Source organism: Dendrobium catenatum, unplaced genomic scaffold (assembly GCF_001605985.2).
Source record: "Dendrobium catenatum unplaced genomic scaffold, ASM160598v2 fragScaff_scaffold_716, whole genome shotgun sequence".
NCBI lineage: Eukaryota > Viridiplantae > Streptophyta > Magnoliopsida > Asparagales > Orchidaceae > Dendrobium > Dendrobium catenatum.
The window spans coordinates 19,016,374-19,042,252 of record NW_021319178.1 but is presented as its reverse complement, the minus strand read 5'-3'; the positions used below and the strand labels follow the sequence as shown (position 1 = coordinate 19,042,252).

General features: G+C 35.2%; 2 protein-coding genes across 3 annotated transcripts in view; one reads left to right on the top strand and one right to left on the bottom strand.

Annotated features, from left to right (window-relative positions):
• The window catches only part of LOC110107001 (histone-lysine N-methyltransferase ATXR2), a 48,624-nt gene extending 30,401 nt beyond the window's left edge, over positions 1 to 18,223 (bottom strand). For both annotated transcript variants that reach the window (XM_020837124.2, XM_028696161.1), the window contains exons 1-6: positions 18,030 to 18,223; positions 7,836 to 7,911; positions 5,787 to 5,872; positions 5,235 to 5,590; positions 4,888 to 5,000; positions 4,582 to 4,613 (exon numbers count right to left, since the gene is read on the bottom strand). In XM_020837124.2, the coding sequence (XP_020692783.1) occupies positions 4,582 to 4,613; positions 4,888 to 5,000; positions 5,235 to 5,590; positions 5,787 to 5,872; positions 7,836 to 7,911; positions 18,030 to 18,116 (750 nt within the window). In that variant the 5' untranslated portion in view covers positions 18,117 to 18,223. The remainder of the gene's footprint in view (positions 1 to 4,581; positions 4,614 to 4,887; positions 5,001 to 5,234; positions 5,591 to 5,786; positions 5,873 to 7,835; positions 7,912 to 18,029) is intronic.
• A 3,236-nt stretch (positions 18,224 to 21,459) lies between these two features.
• On the top strand, positions 21,460 to 24,076 carry LOC110107045 (pentatricopeptide repeat-containing protein At5g50390, chloroplastic). Its single transcript, XM_028696160.1, has one exon. The coding sequence runs from the start codon at positions 21,727 to 21,729 to the stop codon at positions 23,890 to 23,892; it is 2,166 nt and encodes a 721-aa protein (XP_028551993.1). The 5' UTR covers positions 21,460 to 21,726; the 3' UTR covers positions 23,893 to 24,076.
• Positions 24,077 to 25,879: the final 1,803 nt, after the last annotated feature.

Below are 25,879 nucleotides of genomic sequence, written 5' to 3'. Positions count from 1 at the left end.
GTTACCGATCCCATCAACGAATCTCACATGATGATATTGAGCTACAGAAGAATCTAACTTATACGGAAGAACCCGAAAGAATACTAGATTTTGATAGTAAACAGCTCAGAAATCGTAAGATATATTCCTTATGTTAAAGTAAAATGGAAATACATACCAGAAAAAGAGGCAACATGGGAGAGAGAAGAAGATATTAAACTTAAGTTTCCTCAATTATTTGACAACTAAGGCACTGAATTTCGAGGATGAAATTTACAAAAAGGAGGGGTGAATTATAATACTCTCAAAAATATTTAAAATAATTAAGCTTCAACTTCCTCTAAATGTTAGCTTATTTTTATATACATTCCACTTTAATTCCAAGCATTTTACTTCTATAAATACTAATTGTTTAATTGATTGTATTTAATTGCAGTTTATGGTTTTAAATGACAGCTAGATTAAAGGCTAAGTATTAGTAAATTATTTAATACTATGTACTTCAATTACTGTAGCAATTCCACTTAAACCAACATGCATAAAGCTGATGGAAATCCTATGGCTGAGAAGGTTTAGTGGAATTAGAAGGGTTATTATAGTGTGATTTATTCTGTGGAGACATTAGCTTCTTTTCCCCACCCGTCCCTCCTTGGACATCGGAAGCCAGCTTCAAGCTGAGTAGCGGGAGCCACTTGTTGAGGCTGCTGCTGTGAGATGCTTTGAAGGAGGATTTCAGATAATAAATTTGTGAAATCTAGTTGTTGGAATTCAATAAAATGCTGAAGTTGGTTGTGCGGAAGAGTGGTGGAAATTGATGCAGGCTAAGTTGATGTAACTGGTTACTCTTTAGGTTGAAAAAAAAGGTAATGAGGGAAAGTGAAGAAAGGAGACTTAGGAGAAGAGAGGTCACATTGGGGTGAATGAAGAAAAACATCTTTGAGATAAACTTATAAGATTTTCATATAAATTATTATATGTTATTTGAATGCATATTTGAATGATCAACAATTATGATTTAGATTGTGTATATAAAAGGAAAGGAGGCAATGGTACTTTAGGAGAACGAATTGACCCGACTTCCCTAGAGAACGAGGTGAGATATCCAAACAAGATTATAAGAATTAGTAAATGTTTTATTATTGCACTTCTTCTTGATTATGTTTATGATCACATGTATTCTAGTTTATTTTGGTTATTTTGTATGAATATGGATGTATATGTATGAAATTGTTTATGTAAAGGATAATCTTTAACAATGTTAATGATTTCGTAAGCATAAAAGGGTAAATATTCATAAACTAGTGAATGAGCAAAAAGCGCAACTAAAGCGCAACCAAAGCGCAACCAAAGCGCAACCAAAGCGCAACCAAAGCGCAACTAAAGTGCAACTAAAGTGCAACTAAAGCGCAGCTAAAGGGCAGCTAAAGCGCAACTATATCATCAAAAGCATATGTCATTATGGCTAAAAAGGATGACTGTATAAAAGATGAAATAAGTTATATATGGAGGATAGGCCCGCACAAGGAAAGGCGAAAGACCTGATGAGGTAAGCCTACACTCTTAATTCTAGAAGTTGAGAAATTTGACTCAACCCTGAATGAGAGAACAACTTCCATTCTAAAAAGTTGAGAAGTTAGACCCAACCTTGAATTGAAAAGTTGAAATGGTGCAAAAGTTATAGCCATTATATAACTTATTTAAAGATGTGGAATAATTTTGGTAAGATAAATAATACTGTTATGCACTTTCAGGCTCAATATGACATTTCAATATGTGTTTAACTATGTTAGCATTATTAAGTATTTCTTATTTGTTTATTATCATTTCTTATATATTGCTGGTGTATTTCATTGGGCAATAGCTCATTAGCAATGGTTGTACTGCAGGTAAGGGAAAGGAGTCCATAGGGCACTAGGCGAGAAAGAGGTGATCGTCTGTTTTTGATGTAAATATGTTTTGGAGCACAAGGAGATCTTAGAGGAGATCTGAATAATAGCTGTATAAACCTTTTGATATGTAAGTAAAATTCAAAAGTTTTAGTAGAGCTCTGTAAGTGTTTTAATATGTTGATGTTCAATAAGTAATATTACATGCTTCCTGTTGTTAAGTGTGGAGTTTGATATGTTGAAATCTTTCTCTGTTATACTCTAGTTTGTGGTAGAGGGTGAGCCAAACTGGGGTGTGACAGCTGTGTTCGCCGAGAGGGAGATGAGCGATTGCTGTGTTCGGCGATAGCAAGATGAGCGGGAATAACTGCTGTGTTCGGCGATAGCAAGATGAGCGGGAATAATTGCGATAGCGAGAGAGAGGAGTGGAATTCGTGCATGAGAAATGGAGTTGGATGAGGCGCTAGAAGAGGTTGCTCGGGGATATGCCGAAGGACGTGCGAACGTGGTGTTGGTAAATTTGACATTTCCGTGCGTAAACAGAGGTAGTATACGGAGTAAGCCGCAACCTTCCGTCTTTTCAGATCGGCAGAAATACAACGTTGTAGGGAAAGGAAGTTTACAGAAGTTGTGTTAACAAACACATCTATAACTGTTTTGAGCGATTCAAAACAGAAACGGCATAATAAAGTGCAAACAAACGAGGCCTAAATTACATGTTAATGGCTACCAAAAATGGACAAAAATAAGAAACAAAGGCATGTTAATCAAATTTAAAAAAAAAAGGATATAAAAAGATAAAAATATACACATGCGCATACATAAATGCTCTGTTGTTTGGAAGCACTGATCTTAAGTATATGCACAAGCTATAAGTGATGTGAAACCAAATGCGCAGGAGCTCATTAAGGAATTTAAGAATAAATTGGCAATGTAATTCCACTTAATAGCTTATTGTAATAACAAGGCAATTCAATAAAAAATCTTAGTTTTCCACTTGCTTAGGCGAAGGAGCACATGTAGGTTAACCAAATCTTGTAGATAAACAAAAATAGTAGCAATACGAAGAGCTATTAACCAACAATCCACAATTTAATAATGAGAGTTTTTACCTCGGGGATTGATCACTCAACTACACTAGACTTTGACGAGAGAAGATTTTGCACGTTATAATCGAGATCACCACTAAGAAGACGATGCCGGAGGTCTTTGTCCACAGGAAAGTAGTCGGAGTTGGTGGAGGGGCTGACCGTGGATGATCTAATCGTGGTCTTGGAATTCTCTATGTTGATGTCACAAAAGACGATCTCCGAACGTCCACACGTCCTTGGGAATCAAAGACTAATCTCTGATCGATGTTCGGATCGGCCATGCGTCTTTGAAATGGAGGTGGAAGGGCGTCATCTTCTTCTTCTCTTGGCTTCCAAATTCACAAGGGAGGGAGAAATGAAGGAGGCGACCAAGGTAGAGAGAGAGGGGGCGAGTGACTTTGGTGAGGGAATTTAGGTTAGGTGGGGGAGAGAATGAGATTTACTCAAATCTGAAATTAACTTCAGAATTTGAGTAAATTAGGAGGGAATCAATTTGAAATTGATTTCAAATTTCAAATAGAGATAAGGGGGAGTAATGGGCATTAAATGGGGCCCATCAAGAGGGGGGCCGGCGGGTTCTAGAGAGAGGGGAGGGAGTTATTTCAAAACATGAAATTAATTTCAGATTTTTGAATGAAATAGGGGGAAGATTAATTTGAAATTGATTTCAAATTAATGTGTAATCAATGCATTAATTGGTGGCTTGAATGGGGCTCCATTCATGGTGAGGCCGGCTGCTTCTAGAGAGGGGAATAGTGTGGGAGCCATTGAAGAGTTTCTAAATCGGCACATAGGATTTAGGAAAGATTATAATGAAATCCATTTGAATTTGAATTCCATCATGATGCGAATTTAAATACTTTCCTAATTAGGAATTTCCAAAATTTGAAAGTTTTGAAATTCAAAATTTGAATTTCAAATTGACTCCAATTTTTCCCTCTCAAGCCCAACAAAATTTGGAAGGAAGATTGATGAGTGAGAGCTTCATCACAATCGGAAAGGGAGCTTGGTGGGGGCGGCAGAAAGGGGAGGGGTGGATGGTTTGATTGCTTGCCATCGGGTTATGGTGATTTTGGTGGAGGGAGGTGAATTGGGTATGCTATTGAGTGAAAAGGATGTGAGTAAGTGGACGAAAATGTGGCCGGTGGCTTGGGAATGAGTTAGGGCCGGCGGGTAATGCTAGATAAGGAGAATTGGGATGGAGGAGGTAAAGGAAAGAAGACGAAGAAAATAAAGAGAAACCAAGAGCTCCACCAAGGGGCTGTTGGGTATTGCGTTGAGCCTCTCCTAGGCTAATCCTTACTCGAGAACTCACAAAGAGAACTCTAGAACTCACAAAGAGATCCAAAACCAAAGTTGAAATTTCATATCAATATTCATCATCCATATTACAATAGCAAGGACCTATATATAGGTCTCAACACAAAGAAGAAGCAAAGACCAAATTGCCATCGGGGCTACATCATGACTCAACTTATAGTAGGGGTACAATAGGGATACATAAATAAACTAAAAATGCATAAATAAATAAAAATATAAACTCTGAATCGATGTCCTCATCAATAAGTATGAAGAAAGAGAAGCAAACACCATGACTGAGTCCAAAAAAAAAGGCTAGAACATACCTTTGCAGCTAGTATGAAAATATCATTTGTGCCTGAATAGAAAAAGGAAAGAAAATAAAATATAAAAGAATAAATAGAACCACCTAGCTCCACAAAGTAATAATTTTCATAGAAGCTAATAAAAATCATATAATAGCAATGCATCAACGCCCCCCCTTTGCAATTATTTAAGCAAACTCCCGGGATAGAACTTTAACAACTGATGCAGTCAGTTATATAACATCAAAGATGATGAACTATAATGCATTTAAAATGGCATACCAAAGCATACTGCGAATTAAGAAATATTTCTTGCAATAAACTTACTGTTTGCATGTTCAGTAAATTTAACAATTGCAGCCTGCCTCAAGGAACAGGAGCTCTTCCCAGTGCATAGTAAAGAATGCATGGATTCCCAGTTAGAGTCAGCACATACTTTGCTACAAAACATTGGCAAGTTAATTGATCAAAACTAATGAAGAGTATGATAATAAACTGCAACAATGTGAAGCAACTATTGTCAAGTGGGCTTCTGCAAGAATACATTGATACTTTTTCTCCAACTCGTTCAAACACATCTTAAAAAAGTTGTGATCAATAAAATGTATAATTTCAGGAAAAGAAAACATGAATCTCGCATGAAGGACATTCAATTTGAAAAAACAAGCTCTTACCTGCAATAATACTCTTCTTCACAACCACCAGGACATGGAACAATAGAAGGTAAAGAAAATTGTTTTGAGAAAGGTAAAGATAGTTTTTCATTCATTAGTGACTCCAAAACCTCCTTCGAGGGAGAATTTTCTCCATAAGAACTTTGCCCGGCGTTATCGCTATTTTCCTGAAAGAGCAAATCATCTTCATTCTGAGATTCCGATGAACTTGATGCTGTTTTTTCGTTAGAAAATGTCTGGTGACAACATTCCTTTTTAACCAACAAGCCCAAACTTTGCAAATAGAGTTTTCGACCAATTTGAAGTTCCACTGAACCAATGAACCGAAAACAGGAGCTACATACAAAACAATCAACCTAAAACATGGAGGAAAAACAAGTTCAGGCATCTAGAAACTTCCAAAACTCGGCTGAAAAAGAATCTAGACAAATCGATAAAAAAAAAAGATGGATGCTAAATAGATTCATTAAATAGTTTAAATCTGTTTATTCAGGAGAAAGCACAAGTAGTTTATAGCATAGATATATATGAAAGCTCGACCAGGAAAAGGACCTTGTTAGAACTATGCTGAGCAGCCACAAGAATTTGATCCTTAAATATGAGCTCCTCTTCCTCAAATTTCCTGTTCGAAAAGACACCTGAAATCACAAATATACAGTGTTAGTCGCAGTAAATTTTTTTTGTGAGAAGGGGGGGACTGTTCAAAAGACTAGGTTCCTGCATGTACATAGGTACTGCTACCCATAAAAAGGACCCTCCACCAAATTCAGTAAAGATGTATCAAAGAAGAAAAGAAACAGCGTGCAAGCAAACATGGGCATATTACAATGGTTTTCCTCCAATAAATAGTGATAATCATATGCAACCAATACAAAAATGTGATCATATTCAACATATGCTCTTAATAGCTTTGGCAAATATTGCTCACAGGTAATTGGATTGATAAGCTACGTACTAACAATAACATCTTTATTGCTGTGAAAAACATGCCAAATAGTTGTAAAAGTTAACAGTATAGACTTCTGAAACCATTGCTTGGCAAATTATATCAATAAACTCCATTAGATATGAACAGCCAAAATGCAGTTTTACGGAAATCTAAAATAAGGGTATATCCAACGCACGAAGTTTTCCATCAATAAGAATATTGGAAGGGGATTGATATATATAGCCTTACCCTTGCATTGCAAAGAGATTGTTTAATTACCTTGACCTCCGACTAAAAATGGAAGCAACCTAACCATTGCTCTAGGCTAGTCCTCTAGTTAAAGTGATCGATTAAAAACATACTATACATGTACTTACAAATAGAATGTTATAAATGCAAATAATTTAACTCTCCATTTATGAAAGTTATAGAGAACTATAAAACATTTGTGATGCAACCATGCATTCATATAATATAACAAAAACAGTGCTAATTATATCATTTAATCATTATCAATACAGAATTATGCAGAAAGAATTAAGCATCAACTTCATTTCTTTTCAACTCATATTAACGGCTCAAAAAAATGTCATTTTTTTAAATAAAAAATAATAATGGTAAGGACAACTACAGCGTAAAAATATTATGCCTTTTGATACCTTTACAATCCAATAGTGAATAGTTCCTTCATTTATTTTATTTTTTACTTGTTTATCCTTCTGTCATTCCCCTTTTCCATATCCGTCATATTTTTATCTTTCTATTTTGTTGTTGGAGAACAAAATTTCATCAAAAGTTATGCTGGATACACACACACACTTCCAAATTAAAATTACAGATGAATGGATTTACATGTTAATGATTAGAGGTGCACTATGTAGGGTTTGACAAGGTTTGGGGGAAAATAAAACCAGAAAGTCCTTTGAAACTACCTACCCAAATCCGAACTGACAATCAAGATAACCTCATTGACTCAAATTAGAATTTCCGGGTCAGGTCAAACCAAGTCAGTAATTTCATGTAACAGTATTCAAGCCACAAGGACTTTTCCACCTAAATCTAACAGAGAAAGGGAATGAAATATAGTTGATTTCATTATATAGTCAAATCATTACCCAAGCCAACCAACTTACCAAACTAGGTCAATTCAGCTAGATGGGTGTGTTGCCCATGCCTCATTCTATTGATAATATATATTGACCAACTTTTCTTTATTTAAAGTTCACAATCCAAGAGTTCTACTCATCTTGTTTCTTAACTATCGACTTTCGTAAAAAAATATATGGCAATTTGTGCATATAATCTAAAAAATCTAAGACCCTTGGTTGAAAGCCTGTAAAGCAAACCCTAAAAGATTTTAGCAAAAATAGGACAATTGTTAGTCCAACTAGAAGTCTACAAGAATATTTAAATGGTTTTTTTTTTTTTTATGTCATGTATAGTACCAAATTTAATCAGAAAAAATAAAACACCCGTGTAAAATGGGAAAAACTTCGTTCTTTTCCATTACGAAATAATGTACCCTAAAGATCAACAGCCATGTGAACATGCATAGAGAGAAATGCATATTTTTCATTCTTTACTTTCATTAACACATACATAAAAAATTCAGAATAGGATGGTCTTGGTAATTTGATAGAGTTGAATGAAAAATTAATATTTTTAGCAAATACCTTTCCCGTGCTCCGTGTTGATTTCTATTCTGACGGCATGGCATTTTTCTTTTTGTATGAGCCCTTCGTAATATTCCTGATGTACATAAAAAAGAACGCATTTTGATTATGGTTACACTACAGATGACAATAATTAAACCAAACTAAATTGTTTAAGGAATTACGTTAATATCATCAATATCTTATCTATTTACATAGTCAACGCCAAATTCACCATGGTTACACTTTAGCATTCAAACCCTTTACCTCTTCCAAAATAAACATCCTAATTCAAATCTTTTTTTCAAATTTACTGCACAACTTAAAGCATCCATGATTTAAACATTTTGTTTATTTAACCATCCTCTATGACTATTAGACAAGTTTTACGCTAAATGTCAATTGTCTAACGTAACCCTCCACTTTTCTCATTCAAAACTTGGGACCTTGCAACGACAATGTGCATACTAGGGTGTTCCTTGGGAGCGACATGTTGTATGGCCTGAAAATAACAAAAATTTTGCAAGGGCAACGACATCAGTGCCCTAGGTGCAGAGTTAAATAGGCAAGGGTTTCCACATCATAGGCAGATATGGACAAAGAAGCTAGTCCGTGAAACTAAAATTAGAATTGAAATTTGAAATATAGGTTCCCTTACAAAAAATTAATAGAATTAATATATATTATGATTCATAGAAAGAAAAATATTCTAAGCATTCAGAAAACTAAATGGATTGGAGAGAAGGCTAAATAGATTGATAGTTTAGGATTTAAACTATGGTATTCTGGTAGAAGTCATACTAGAAATAGTATAGGCGTGATTATAGATAAAAGTTTGAAGAATAATATTATAAAAACTAATAGAATTGGAGATAGAATTATAGCTTTATAAATTGTTCTTGATGCTAAGATTATTAACATTATAAATACTTATGCTCCTCAAGTAGATTGGGATATGTGTTCAAACTTAAAATTTTAGAATAACTTAAAAAAACTAATATAAGATACCTCTTTAAGAAAGAATTTTTATTAGATGAGGTTTAAATAGACATAGTAAAGATATAGATGATTTTAAAAGCATTCATGGTGGCTATGGGTATGGAGCGACTAAAAAATGTGGTAAGATCATATTAGATTTTTTTCTTTAGCATATGATATTGTAATTGCTAATATCTTATTTAAGAAAAGATATGAACATCTCATCACTTATAAGAATGGATAAAGTAAAACCCAAATTGATTATTTTTTATAAGAAAATAGATCGTTTAGATTGTAAAGATTGTAAAGTTATTCCGAATAAAGGTTTATGTATCAAACATCGTTTATTGGTTTTGGACTTTAAGATTAAATGGCAGAAAATAAAAAATAAAGTAAAATGTTATTCTAAGATTAGATGGAGACATTTAAAGAATATTAATAAAAATATTTTTTAATGTAAGATTCTAGATCTTAAAATTTTATCTGCGCATGAGAAAATTAACGTTATGTGAAAAAAAGTAGCTAGTGATATTAAGAAAGTTGCAAAAGATATGCTTGGAGTATCAAAGGAAAAAAGCTCATAATAATAATAATAATTGGTGATGGAATCAAAATGTGCAAACAAAGATAAAAAATAAGAAGATTTATTATAAAAATTAATTTATATGTAAAAATTTTGATAATTGAGAAAGATATAAAGAAGTCCGTAAGGAATCTAAGAAATCAATATGTAATGCAAAGATTTTAGCTTTTAATGAATTAAATAATATATTAGATACAAAGAATAACGAAAGATATATGTATAAGTTAGTCAAACAAAGAGATAGGAGTAGTAAAGATTTAGTTGAAGTGAAAATTAAGCATGAAGACCAAAAAGTGTTTTTATTAGAAAAAGATATTTAACAAAGATGGATGAGATATTTTGTTAAACTTTTTAATAAAAAATGTAAGAATGCAATTTAGTTTAGTAACTTTAGCACCCTAAATAAAAATTAAAATTTTTGTTTTTATCAGTGTATTAGTAAAACTAAAGTTAGAGAGGCTTTAAAGAAAATAAAGTGTGAAAAAGCTGTTATACCTGATGATATTCTAACAAAGGTGTGGAAATGCTTAGGAGATGAAGCAATTTCTTGGCTTACTAAATTTTTTAATATTATTTTGATTACTAAACTTTTTAATATTATTTTGAACACTAAAAAGATGTCATATGAGTGTATTGATTCATATTTTTAAGAATAAAGATTATGCACAAGATTATGCAAATTATAGAGTAATTAAGTTCATGTGCCATACTTTAAAACTATGGGATAGAGTTATGGAGCATAGGTTGCGACGTGATACTAATGTTTCTCAAAATCAATTTGGATTCATGTCAGATAGGTCTATTATAGAAGCTATAAATTAATTGAGAGGTTTGATGGAGAATTATAGAGAGAATAAGGAGGATCTACATATGATATTTATTGATTTAGATAAAGCATATGATAAAATTCCAAAAGAAGTGCTATGGAGGGTTCTAGAAAAGAAAGGGCAAAATAATGCTTATATTCAAGTCATAAGGATAAGTATTTTCCTATTTTAGTTGGACTACATCCAGGATGAGCCTTAAGCTTATATCTTTTCTCTTTAGTCATGGATGTTCTCACAAGACATTTGCAAGAGTTTACCCTCAATATTGAAGGACTTCCTTTGGACCTGATAATAGATCATGGCAAAGGGACTATCTCGCTTTAACCATACTCATGAAGTTGACATGAATGGCCTTTCAGAGCTATAGCAAATGTTGCTCCCCAGCCAGAAATCGCTTCCCACATATGGCGATAAACTGTTACGTTCTAAAAAATTCATAGTGATAGAGATATATAGAATTTAACATTCTAGTTTTATACGAAGATCCAGCACACAAACAGATAAAAGAGAGGAGTGCAGCGTCTAGAAAAGACACCATAATTTTTATGTGGAAACCCCTTAAAAGGGGGTAAACCATGGGGTCTAATCCAATTGAAATGATTTCATTAATTTTGGTGGTTGATTACAAATAATGCCCTTCTCGGAGGAGAGCTTTGGCTCAATGAAATAAATACACATTGTATAGAGCACATTATATAGTTAGAGAATGACATGATAGTTGTTCTCAAGAGAGAGTTGTCCTACTTGTTTGGTTGGTAGGGTCGTATTCAGATAATGATGTGGTTAGAAGGATCGTAGTCGACAGGTCATGGAGATCGAAAGGACCATAGTAGGGTAATGGAGGTTAGAATGACCATAATCGGGTGACGATGGTCGGAAGAACCGTAGTCTGGCGATGGAGGTTAGAAGGGACGTAGTCGGGCGATGGTGGTCGGAAGGGCCATAGTCATGCAACAATGATAGGAGAGATCGTAGTTGGCGGGCGACACAAGTTGGAAGGACCGCAGTTGGGCCACGGTGGTCAGAGGAACTATAGTTGGCGAGCAATAGAGATCGAATGGACCGTAGTCAGGAGACGATAGGGGTGTCAATTTTTGACATGACCCAAAACCCGACCCAGAAAAATCTAGATTCAGGTTGACCCGGTTAGCAAACGGGTCGGGTTCGAATTTTTGACCCATTTCAAAAACGGGTCAGGTTCGGGTTGACCCAGAAACCCGAAATCAACTCGACATGACCCAAAAGTCGGAGACCATTCCAGATTTCCGCCCGCACTCGCGCAGCCCCAAGGACTCCACCCGCTGTCGCTCGATCACGACTCCGCCCGCACTCGCGGCCCCGCAAACTCCGCCCGCAACCGCGCGCTCACGACTTCGCCCGTTGCTGTGCGTTCACAACTCTGCCCTCACTCGCGGTGTAAAACCCCTCCAAATTTTATTTTTTTAGTGCAGTTAGTCTGTACAAACTGACCTTAGCACTGGACGAACTGAAGAAAATTGTGAAAATATGTATGGTTAGTACGTACAAACTGCCTGTACGAACTGAGTAAAGTGCAGGTTCGTCCGTACGAACCTGAGATCGTCCGGGACGAAATTTCTCCCGAGAGCATCGTCCAGAGACGAAAGAAATTGGAATTAATTTTCGTCTGTACGATTTTTGTCCAAAGAGTTTCGTCCCGGGACGAATGAAAGACATCGTCGGGACGATCAAGTTTATTAAATAGATATTTTGAGATATTTTTGAAGAGAGAGAAAGCTGGAGAGAGAAAGAGAAGAGAAAAGCTTGGTTTCAGAGGCCGCGGAGCGATTTTTTATCCGACGCCGTTGTTGGAAGAATTGTTTGTTTCACTGTAAGGAATCTGAATCCTATTTCTGATTTCGAAGGTTTCGTATTTTGGTATTTTTCTGCTCAGTTTTGTGTTTCTGTTACCGAAATTCTTGCATATCTCTGTATTGATGTAACTTTTACTGCGTAACTTTTGGTATGTTGTTGAAATGATGATTTTACACGATTTAAGTATTTTCTTGAAAGTTTTCACCGGATATTTTGAATTCTGTGGGATTTTTATCAAATAGAACATTATCTGGATGTTGAAAAATAGTGCTTCAGTACAAGTAAAGTTTTGAAACGTTGTTTTACACGATTTCTAGTAATTTGGTAATTTTCTGAAACTGTGTATTTTTATCCTAGTTATGATTTATGTCGACTGTACGATATTTTAAGGACTTTCTTCAATTGAGATTGTGTTTGTTGATTTCAATGTATTAATGAGATGTATATGAATATGGATATATGATTGAATATACTACTATTCTGTAAGACAAGTAAAGACTGGTTGAACCGTTGGTTGGAGATTGACCTGTACAGAATGGTGGACCGACGGGCTTTCCTTTAAAAAGGGTTTGGTGTTATCCTCTATTGATCATGTGATATAACGATTGGGAGTCATAAGGAGATTACTGTGCCGACGGGCAAGGATGACGACTCTATTTACTGAGCCAACAGACTACTAACCTTGAAAACACTTTAATATACAGTGATTGTACTTGTTAAGTAAGATTATTATACTGAATGCATGTTTAAAGTATTGCTCTTATGATTTCTTTATGGATTTATTGATATTGAATAGAATTACTGACGGATTTGTGAGTTTACTGTCACTGCACGATTTCATTGATATTGCATATTGTTTACCGATTCTACTACTGATTCATCGATACCATTGATTCACTGATACTATTGATTCATTGTACTTATCTTATAGCATGTGATACACCGAATACTGACTGATACATGTGATACACTGATACATGTGATACACTGAACACGTGATATAGATTAACTGTATTGCATGTAATACACCGAGCATGTGATATATATTATGTTTTTACTATATTGTTGTGATTTTAACTATTCTTAATGATATATTGATTTGATTGTTTTATATAATTCCATACCGATTGATATTATTGACCGGAATTAAGTTCTCTTGATACTGACTGATATGATTGATCCGATGATTTCTTTATTGATTTGACGTACGTATTGATTCATTGAGTTTTATGGACTTTTATATTATTTACCGATTCTTCTACTGTCGATTGAGGATTTCACTATTTTGTATTGATATTGTTTGTGCATTGACTACCATTTCTGTATTCATTACTACCTCTGTACTAATTTATATTTCTGCATCGATTCAATGATCATGTGCAAGTGGCTAATATTGATTTGACTGATTGACATGCATATTGCTTCCGTACAGTGCTTTGATTGGCTTTGGTGACCTGCTGGGTTATTTAAACTCATTATATGTGGTTAATGATTTCAAGTGCAGAGCCTCCCGCGTGAAGCTTCTTTTAGATACTAGTGTAGTTTTCGTAGTTTTTGGTTCATGCATTGTTTTGTAGCCCGAGCAGCTATTGTACATGTTCTTTTGGACGCAACTTTTGAATTGTAAATATGAAATGTCGTAATGTGAATTATCGTATTTTTGTGTATTTGTTTTCTTTAATGCAATTATCATTTCTGAATGTATGTATTAATCTGAGCGAGAAGAAAGAATAAGAAGAAAAGTATGTCGATGAATCCTTCCATTATAGATGCCTGGGACGTCACACACAGTCCCGCGAACACCTTACGTGATTCCATCGTTGTTGTCACTACGACGCTACCCGCACTCGCGGACTGGCTCAGAAGCTCAGCTCGCGCTTCTTCAGCCAAATCTACTAAATCTGGGTAGGGTCGGGTCAACCCGCACTAGTCGGGTCCGGGTTGAAATGTCTGACCTGTTTGTAAAAACTGGTCGGGTTCGGGATTACCTATTTAGATCCTGGTCAACTCGGGTTTGACCCGAACCCGACCCATCGACCCAAATTGACACCCCTAAGTGACGGTGATTGAAGGGATCATAGTCGGGCGACGATGGTCAGAATGATTATAGGCAGACGACGGTGGTCGGAGGAACCATAGTCGACGAGTAATGATGGTCGGAAGGATCATAATTGACGGGCAACAAGGGTCGGAAGGACAGTAGTCTGCGTGCGACGAAGGTCGGAGGGACCGTAGTCAGCGGGCGATGGAGGTTAAAGAGATCGTAGTCGGTAGGTGACGGAGGTTGGAGGAACCGTAGTCAGCGGTTAACAGAGGCAGAGGGGAACATAGTCAATGGGTGATGGTAGTAAGATATATCATAGTCGGCAAGCAACAATGCTCGAAAGGACCGCAGTTGACGGGCGACAATGGAGGAAGGCTCGTCAATGGATGCCTGATGGAGGTCCGACGATGATGGTCCAAAGGAGATTCAGAAATGCCAACCTGGTGGCATGGATTTGTCGGGCGTGGAACGAGGTGGAGCTTATAAATTCTTCAAGACTCATAGTTCTTCTCTTATGCCTCCCCTTTTCATGTAAATAATGAGGGTTAATTTGTCAATACTTTAAAAATTGGATCGGACGAACTGTTGAACTACGAATTGATCAGCCAGTCTGTTGCGGTTTACTTCAAAGAAGGTTTCACAATGAACTAGATTTGGACCGTTCGAACCAGCAGTTCGACCGCTGAACCGCAAAACCGATATTGGTTTCAAAAAATTGTGCAGTTCAGATTCAAAACGTTTTGAGCCGGTTAGGGAAAATCGGATAGCTTAAAATAAAAGAAAGTAAAGCTTATACGAAAAAAAAAAAACCCTACTATTCATTTTCTTCCCTATTTGGACGTATGTCCTCTCGACTCCCTATCTTGTCGCCGTCTCGCACTCTTTCGTGAAGCCCACACCGAACCAAAGGCTCCCATCTCATGCTCAACTCCTCTCCAACCCACTGTAAGTTCTTCACTTCTTCTCCTCGCACTTCTCCTCGCATTCACTACTCACCGACAAAACTTTGCAATCTCTTATTGGATAAGTTAACAATTCCTATTTTATTTTGTTTAGTTTCTAATTCTAAGTTCGAAAAATTTTCTTGTGATTTCTGCTTCTTTCTAATGCATTTTGTTTTAACCGATTCTAATGTTGATTATGTTCAAATGCTCACATTTTTTGTTTTCCTAATTTGAGCTTTTTGGATCTCTTTAGATAAGAGAACATTGCATTACGAATTTTCTATTTTTCATTTCTTGTTGGTTGATGATTAAATTGTAAGACTATGATGGTTTTAATTTTAATGTTGTTTAAGATTTGTTGTCAAAAAGATATATTGTTTAAAATTTTAGATCATTATTCTTAATATCATTTAAAATTTGATTGTAAAATTATCATATTATTTATATATATAAAAAAAGATAATATAAATCAAAAAGTGCAATATAAATCTTAGTGTTGATGTTGGGAGCAAGTTGATGATGATGGTATGAATTGATTTTATAGGTGTTGACGAGAATTCAAATTTGTTGCATTGAATGGTGATAAAGTTAAAAGTTGTATTTGAGTGATAATGGTGATGGTTGGGGGATTATGGTTATGTTAGCAATTTTTTTGGTTTTCCCTAGTTTGTTTAGGTGTAGTCATTTAGATGATTGTTTCATGCTTTCATGTACTTACAATTTTTAATTAACATATTGCTGGATTCAATTGTAATGAAACTATTTCATTCTACCTTAATTGATTATGTAGCATATATTGTAGGTAATTGTTTATATCTTTTAGTTAATCAAATTAGGATGGATGCACTCAGTAATCAGACTTCAATTTTCAATTATAGTGCATGTGAGAAAGTGGGCATTGCTTGGAATCATTTCAATAAAATTAGAGGAGCAAATGGAAAAAAGTAGTTCAAATGTCTGTATTGAGGTATTGCATACAAGGGAAGAGGAATAAATAGAATGAAACAACATTTGGCAGGAGTTAAGGGAAATATAGCTGCTTGCAAAAAGGTTCCATACGATGTTCGATATCAAATGAAGTAAGAACTTAAAGGAAATTTTAAGAAAAAAGCACAAGCACATGAGAAGTTGGATAGTGCATCATTTCCTGTAGATGATGCTGCAGAGGAAGAAAGATATTCTTCTTCTCTACCTAAAACACAATCTTCTAAAGCAAATGTATCAAAACTTGCTAAAGGAAAAAAGAAAATTTGTTGATGTGGACACTTTCTTTGCTCTTAGAACTAAACCAGGTTCTAATCTTCAATTAAGATTGCTTTAACATCTAAGAAAGCAGTTCAGCATGCAGATATGGCTTTAACAAGATAATTTTTTTTATTGTTGTATCTTATTTAATGCTTTAACTTCAGTATATGCACAGAAAATAGTAGATGTCATTGTTGTTATAGGTCTTGGTTATAAGCTCCCCACTTATCACAACATGAGAGTTAATCTACATAAGGATTATAAAGAGTATAGATTACTTATTGATAACTACAGACATACTTGGAAGGAAACAGGTTGTATTCTCATGGCAGATGAATGGACTCACAGTAAAAGTAGAACCTTAATCAATTTTCTTATATAATGTCAGCGAGGTGTATCTTTTTTAAAATCAGTTAATGCTTCAAATATCACTAAGAATGTTGCAAACTTGTAGTCTTTATTTACTGAGGTTGTTGAGTAAGTATGCCCATAGAGTATAGTTCAACTAATTATTGATAATACTATTAATTACAAAAAAGCATGTCAAATGTTACATGAAAGATTCAACATCTATTGGTTATCTTTTGTCGCATATTGTATGAACATAATTTCATGTTGTGAAATTATTGAAACTATCGAACTGAGAAAGTGAAACATAATTAACTTTATCTCTATTTCTTTCTTATTGTTATCAGTTAATATAAAGTGTTAAAATCTTTTTATAATTGGTTGATTTGGGCTCATTTGGGCTCGGATTAGATTGAATTTTATGTCATTAGGTTGTGTGTGTGTGTGTGTGTGTGTGTGTGTGTGTGTGTGTGTGTGTGTGTGTGTGTGTGTGTGTGTGTGTGTGTGTGTGTGTGTGTGTGTGTGTGTGTGTGTGTGTGTGTGTGTGTGTGTGTGTGTGTGTGTGTGTGTGTGTGTGTGTGTGTGTGTGTGTGTGTGTGTGTGTGTGAGGTTGTATAATCTACAATCTAGAGTCTTACCTCAAAATGAAACACTCAAAACCTGTTTATTTCCGCCATATGGCTTTTTTTTTCTTTTGCAACCTTAAACCTCTACAGTAGAGATCATAGGAAAAACCACTAAACCAAGTGGTTGGACCGTTGGCGACCATATGATACGTTATTAATAACCAGCTTCCTCATACTTGGTCTTGAGAGAGAAGTGAGATAGTTTACCAACAATGAAAATCCAATAAACAAGACAGTATACAACTGTCCCATCTACCGGTAAATGCGTATTCTTCAGAAATACTGTGAATGCTATTCAAGGTTAGGAAGAAAATAGATTCTTCCCATAGAAAAATCAGATATTTCCTACGGATTTCAATAAAAAGGAAAACTTGCCAGCTAATTTCAGATATGACCAAGGAAGCTTCAGTAAAAAATTCATCATATTGAAAATTGACACAACTATACTCCAAGTGATAACAATTGCAAGAGGCATTGTTCAAATCTAAGTATTAGTCAAGCCATCGCCCAACCCCAACCCCCACCCATCAATTAGGGAAAATTCAGAGGGCTTAAACCGAGCAAACAAATCTTTAATCTAACATCCAGTGAGTTGGTGCCCGAACTATAAACAATAAATAGGAAAACCTACACGAACAAAGCGGTGATATCCAGCGCAATGCCCAAAAATCCACATAGTATAATTCGTGGAACATTGTTCGTCGTTAGCATGAAGAGCAACAAAAACAATGAACGAAGTTTAGACAAATAAGAAAGCTGAAGGATGAGATCAAGATGAAAAGTTTGCCTGGATTGCTTGTGGCGACGGAGGTGCAAGAAGAGCAGCGATCTGGTTGGCGTATTTGGTGTCCAGGGGGCACGGGCTGGCATCCATTGCAACCAAGTTGCGAGACTGTAAACGATTTTACGTCTGGCGAGAGCTATACTGATTTAGGGCCAGTTTTTGCGAGAGAGATTAATATGGGCCGCCTAGATGACGGAGTCCCGCGTGATCCGCGTTGGATGTGCAATATATATACGTGCACAGGTAAATAAAAATTTAAAAATAAAATTTGTATTATGTATATTTCAATTACATTATCAATTTTAAATAATTTATTAAATATATCATTACATGTAATTAGGATTATATATATATATATAATTGTAAATAATTGTAAAAAATACATATATTTTTTTCATAAAAATAACAATACAATAAAATCAATAATTTAATATTTAGAAGAAAAACTCAAAATTTTATTATAAATATGATATTGTAGCATTACATTGATATATTAAATTAAAACAATAAAAGATTGAGCAATTAAATTAAAACAATAAGGATTGATTCCTCATAAAAAGGGGGGTGAAAGTAAGAGAGGAGAGGAAGAGGAATCAGATATTCCTCTTATCACCAAGCTCCTTGTCCACCACCTCCCAGCCACCAACTATCATCGAATTGACACGAGACTTATGCACGGCCATCGGCTAAGGTCAAACTTCCGCCCGACCAACGACTGACATCGGGCTTCTGCCAAGCCATCAACTGGACGTCGAACTTCTATTTGGTCATTGACAAGCACCAGACTTAAGTCCGACCACCAACTTATGCCAAAATTATGCCCATCCAACAACTGATCCAGGGATTCCACTTAATCGCCAGACAATAGTCTTTATGACCACTATCGTCAGTCGACTACGGACCTTTAGACCTCCGCCACCCGACTACGGTCCTTTTGACCTTCATCGTGTGACATCCCATATATCTATAGTGAAAGGATTCTTCTGACAGTCTTCTTCTTCTTCTTCTTTCTTTCTTTTTTACTTTTCTCGCTCAGATCATATAAACATCCAGAATGATAATTGCATTAAAGAAAATAGATACATCAAAATATTATAATTCACATTAAGGCATTTCATAATTACAATACAAAAGTAGCGTCCAAAAGAACATGTACAATAGCCAATCGAGCTACAAAACAATGCATGAACCAAAAACTACGAAAAACTATACTAGCGTCTGAAAGAAGCTTCACGCGGGAGGCTCTGCACCTGAAATCATTAACCATATATAATGTGCTTAAATAGCCCAGCAGGTCACCAAAGCCTACAACTGAAATCAAAGTACGATACAGAAGCAATATGCATGTCAAACAGTCAAATTAATATCAATCACTTGCACATGATCATTGAGTCGATGCAGATACGGAAATCAGTACATAAACAAAAATCAATGCATAAACAATAGATTCCAAAATCATCAGTGATAGAATCAGTGAACATTAGAAAATCCCATAAAGCTCAATGAACCAGTACGTGAGTTAAATCTCTACAGTAGTTGTCTTATCTATAACATTAGTCAAAGCAATGTAGTAGAATTATATCAAAACATACACTTGCAATTCCAGTTATTCAATATCACTTGCTCAATAAATCATATGCAATCCAGTAATCTATACACGTATATAATGTCAGTACAATGAATCAGTAGTAGTAGCGTATGTATCAATATCAGTAACAATCCTGTGACGACATGAACGATTATGCTATAACGGTGAAATCGTGTAGTAATAGTAAATCCGCACAGTAAAGATAAATCACAATTTAGTAAAGAAAATATCGTATCTAAAATATCCGTCAAATCAATATCGCATCAATCACAACAATAAAATCAATAATATCATTAAATAAAGAAATCCATTTCGGTCAATAATATTAGTCGGTGTGAAATCATATAAAACGATCAATTCAATACATCGTAAGGACAGTTGAAATCAAATCGATAAATCAATAATAACTATTAAAATCAATCAATACAGTAAAAATCATATTATATATCACGTGGTCAGTGTATCACATGTATCACATGTATCGATAAGTATTCGATGTATCACATGCTATAAGATCGGTACAATGAATCAGTAGTATCGGTAACGGTAGTATCAATGAATCGATGCAATATCAATATCCATATCGGTATCCGTATTCAATGACATATACAATATGAAATATCAATGAAATCGTGCAATGACAGAAAACTCTTAAATACATACAATAAAGCCATTCAGTATCAATAAATCAATTCAATATCAGTAAATCCATTCAAAATCCATAAATCAATTCCATATCAATAAATCAGTCAATATCGATAAATCAGTAAATCCATAATGAGATCATAAGAACAATACTTTACACATGCATTCCAGTACAGTAGTCTTACTCGACAAGTACAATCACTGGCTATTAAGATATTTTTCAAGGTTAGTATGTTAGTAATCCGTTGGCTATAATAAAGTCGTCACCCTTGCCCGTCGGCATAAGCTCCTTATAACTCCCAATCGTTATATCACGTGATCAATAGAGGATAACATCAAACCCTTTTTAAAGGAAAGCCCGTCGGCCCACTATTCTGACAGGTCAATCTTCAACAAATGGTTCAACCAACCTTTACTCAACAAGTAAAAGACATGGCTATTACGACGTTTTTCAATCTTGGAATATCGATGTATCGTTGTATCCGTTGGCTCAATAAGAGTTCTATGAAAGTGGTGTTCATGTAATTTTTTAGATGTATATCTGAAATTTTGTGCATGATTGAAATATAAAATTGGTCATTAATATTATGACACTCAAGAGTAAGTTATTGTTGCATATAATATAGTATTTATAATATCTTTTGTGTTGTTATATTTTTATGAATTTTTGTGCATTATGGTTTTAACGTCAAAGACATCAAAATACTTATAATTTTTGTACATTAATTAAAGAGGCAATGAATTAATTGAAAGGCATATCTCATATAGATTAAATTAGATATATTAGATTAACATATGCATACATCTTTATTTTTTTATGAATTTAACTTTTAAATAGAAAATGCATTTATTTCCCATTTAAGAAATATAAAATAACAAATCATTTGAACAATTTTAAGTTTTGAAGTATAAATTCTGAATTTTGACAATAGCTTTTAAGATATTTACAGACAAAACTTAATACCCACAAAAAAAATCAAAATAAAATTATTAAATTATATTATTTTCTTAAACATAAGATAAAGCTTAATATTAAGTTAGGTAAAATAACAATTAGCAAATATAATATATATGTATATATAATATCAATACATTTGATTTTTTTAATAATTTAAGCTTTAATTTAATTTTGACCTCTCCTTAAAACTTTTAAAAAAATTTAAATATTTCTCTCTCTCATTTGCATTATCAAGTTATTCAAGTGTAAATTTTTTTAAAAAAAAATTTCTCGTCTCTGAGAAGTATATTGTTTGGTAGAACAGTGATATTGGACGATCGAAGAAGAAATTCGCCTCCACCACGGAACAGCCCTCAAATGACGGATCTCCCAAAGCTCAGCATAACAAGCTTACGAAGTAGGCGAAAACCCTTCAAGGTTTTCTCATCCGAAGCCTGTAAGTCTCTCCTTGCTCTGATTTCTCTCGAAGAGCTAAATTCTTGCGTCATATTCTCGCCAATAGTGCTCCAATGGATGCCATCCTCTTCCTTCCTTGGAACTTGCCATCCAGAGGAAGCTTGAAGCTTTCGTCTTCCCCTTTCCACTCATTGTTGGCTACTTCGGAGGGCTACAATGACAAAAAGACCAATTCATTCGATCCATCCATACGAGGATGCAATAGTCTTCTGTACAACGAAAGAAAAATCTCATATTTCATCGTCCGATGCTCGTCAATGGAGCAAGGTTTGAAGGCAAGGCCCATGAGGAAACTCATGCCGGTTACTGATTCTCCGGATCTGGAACGAGGTTCCAACGAGTCCAATAGCACCCAAATCACCCAGGCCCACCCCTCAGCTCTCTGTCATCAGATTGAGAGGCTGGTCTTCTTGAAGAAGTACAAAGAAGCCATTGAGCTTTTTGAGATTCTGGAAGTGGGTGGCAAAGGCAGTGTCAGGTTCGAAGCTATTGGCACTAGCACTTACGATTCTCTGGTCACTGCTTGCATCAGCCTCAAGTCAGCAACGGTGGCTCGATTCATCTTCCGCCACATGATTGAGTCTGAATTTAATTTTGATCAGTATATGATGAATAGGGTCCTTTTGATGCACCTTAAGTGTGGAATGATAATGCATGCACGCCGCTTGTTCGATGAAATGCCGCACAAAAACCTTGTGTCATGGAACACCATTATTTCAGGACTGGTTGATGCAGGGTCCTATGATGAAGCGCTTGAGATGTTTCTGATTATATGGGAAGATCTATCAGATGTTGGCTCCCGTGGGTTGGCAACTGCCATACGAGCTGTGGCAGGGTTGGCCTCAGTTGCTGCTGGCAGCCAGTTGCATTCACTTGCTTTTAAAATTGGCCTATATGATAACTTATTTGTGTCTTGTGCGCTTATTAACATGTATGGAAAGTGTGGGTGCATTGATGAGGCTCGCATGGTGTTTGATGCGATGCCTGACAAGCATGTTGTGGGTTGGAATTCAATAATAGCCGGATATGCTTTAAGTGGATATAGTGAAGAAGCTCTTAAGGTATACTATGAGATGCAAAACTCCAATGTCAAGATGGATCACTTTACTTATTCTATTATCATCAGAATCTGCGCTCGGTTAGGTTCACTAGAGCAAGGGAAGCAAGCTCATGCAGGATTGGTTAGAAATGGGTTTGGTATGGATACGGTTGCATGCACTGCTCTTGTTGATTTGTATTGCAAATGGGGGAGAATGGATGACGCAAGGAATGTGTTTGATAAGATGTCTCGCAAAAATTTGGTATCTTGGAATGCTTTGATAGGAGGTTATGGTAATCATGGTATGGGAGTTGAGGCTGTTGCAATGTTTGAGAGTATGGTGAAGGAAGGAATAGTTCCAAACCATGTGACTTTTCTTGCAGTTTTGGGTGCTTGTAGCTATTCCGGAATGTTAAGCAAAGGGAGAGAGATCTTTGAATTGATGGCCCATGATCCCAAGATGAAGCCGCGGGCGATGCACTATGCTTGTATGATAGAGCTGCTGGGAAGAGAGGGTCTTTTGGATGATGCTTTGGCTCTGATAAGGAATGCTCCTTTAAGCCCAACTAAGAACATGTGGGCAGCATTGTTTAGAGCTTGTAGAGTTCACAGGAATCTTGAGCTAGGAAAACTTGCAGCAGAGAAGCTTCTTGGAATGGAACCAGAGAAGCTGGGAAACTACATTGTACTCCTAAATCTATATAACAGCAGTGGAAGAATGAATGATGCTGCCAAGGTTTTAGATTCATTAGTGAGGAAAGGTCTTAGACTTGTTCCTGCTTGTAGTTGGATCGAGATAAAGAAAGAACCCCATAGGTTTCTTTTTGGAGACAATTCCCATCCACAGAGCAAAGAGATCTATAAGAGGCTTGATGCATTGATGCAGGAGATTGTTAAAGAGGGATATCTTCCTCAGAGGAGATGTTTATTTCCTGATGTGGTGGAACATGATCAGATAATTTTGGGTTACCATAGTGAGATATTGGCAATTACTTTTGGGCTGCTCAACACACCAGAATCCACCCCTCTGCAAGTGTTACAGAGTCACCGGGTTTGTGATGACTGCCATTGTGTAATTAAGCTTGTAAGTATTGTCACCAGAAGAGAGATTGTTGTGAGGGATGCAAGCCGCTTTCATCATTTCAAAAATGGGGCTTGTTCTTGTGCGGAGTATTGGTAACTGAATTCAGGTTAGTATTTTCGGGTTTTAACTAACTTACAAGTTTCAACCTTACTCTCCTGTAGTTAGGTTAACAGGTCATGAATTGATGATTTTCTAGAGATACAATTAGGATGACATGTTGTAATTTTTCCTTAGATTAGAGAATAAATTTCCGGTTAGACAATAATATCCAGTTTCTGCACATTGGTTTTTTCTGTTTAATCGTAATATTTGGATGCTTTTCAAGGGTTGTGTATAGCACTTTTTAGTTTCAAAAGTTGAATGTTTCATCCTCATGACTGAAATGCTATCTATATATAAGAAATCTAAAGTTTTCAATTGCATTAATGCAAATAGGTTTAGAGTAATCTTAGGCTTTGTTTGGGACGGCTTTCTTACTGATTCTTAAAGCCCTTTTTTAGTACAACATTTTTAATTTTTATACTAAAAAGTTGCTTTAAGAAGCAATAAGAAAACCGTCCCAAACGAAGCATTAGTTGACAATTTAATCTTGTTTAACTATGTGGGATTGATCCAATTTTTTTTTGTACGGCAAGAAGATTCTATTAGACTTATTAAATCTAAATTGTAATGAGACTTTGTTCTATTAATCAGGAAATTAAACCGTTTTAAAAATTGATTACTTAGCTCAATAGGCTTTTAATTTACATAATTACTTATGAATTAGTTACTGTTTAGTTTCTCATTAAATATGCAGAAATTTACTATCTAATCCCGTATACTTACACTAACATAGATAAATTACCAGAAAATACTAATTCTCTACTAATTATAGGTTAACTTGTTCATTAGACTCCAATTCCTTCATTATCAACTGATTAGTTAGAATTCATTCATACCAATGTGACCATTTTATTGTTCAAGTTCTATACGTGGATTAATTATTGTCCAGGCACTAATCATCAACTCATCATTTAATTTATGTGTTATTTTAGTTATCATTCACAAAACGTACCAAAATTACTGTTTAATTACAATGTATCATAACTGATGTCTGATGGGTTGGTCCTATTTTGTTCTCATAATTTTCAGGCTTCGCTTGGGACGGCTTTCTTACTGCTTTTTAAAAGAAACTTTCTAGTAAAAAATATATATTTTTGTACTAAAAAGTTGTTTTATGAAGCAGTAAGAAAGCTGTCCCAAAATAATCCTTAATCTAACAAGACTAGTGGATTGGGCTTAGATTTTGTGCCGACCAATTTCAGCTTCACCTCGGTATCATCATCATATTAGCCTTATTTCAATTTTTTGGTGTTGACTTTTCATACCTGTTTAATCATTGTCCATCGCCGTGATAGTAATCCTCAGCCAATCTCATTTTTGCTTGGGTTTGGTAACCACTATTTTCAACTTCACCACAAAATTCACACTATTATGTTTAATGTGTACTAAGGAATGCTTCATGAAACATTGCTAACATGAAGAATTCATAAGCAATAATATTATCTTCAAAGTAAAATAGTTAAATAAACATTATATAAATTTTTATGCAAAATTAAAGCAACATAAATACAGATAATATTTATAAAATATTAAATTAAGTAATTAGGGGTGTATAACTTGTAATTTATACACCGATGCACCTCCTTCTCCATGACTACTCCATTGCTTTCCCCACTAGCATCAAGTCCAAAACCTGACAAACCTGATACTGAATTTGTCTCATCAGGTGAGAAGATTAAGTAATTAAGGGCGCTGTTTTGGAGTCCTAATCTTTTAATGAAAATGTTGGGATGGTTCCAAATGGATCAAAAAATATATGTTGTGCTTCGTGAATTATCCTGAATCCCTGATTTCAAGGGAAGGAATATTAATTAGTGCAGACAGCCACATTCAGGCTTCATTTGGGACGTTTTCTTACTGCTTCTTAAAACCGTTTTTTAGTACAAAAATTTTAATTTTGTACTAAAAAGCTATTTTAAGAAGCAGTAAAAAAGCCGTCCCAAACGAAGTCTCTGTGGCACCGCACTTTCTGGACCAAATA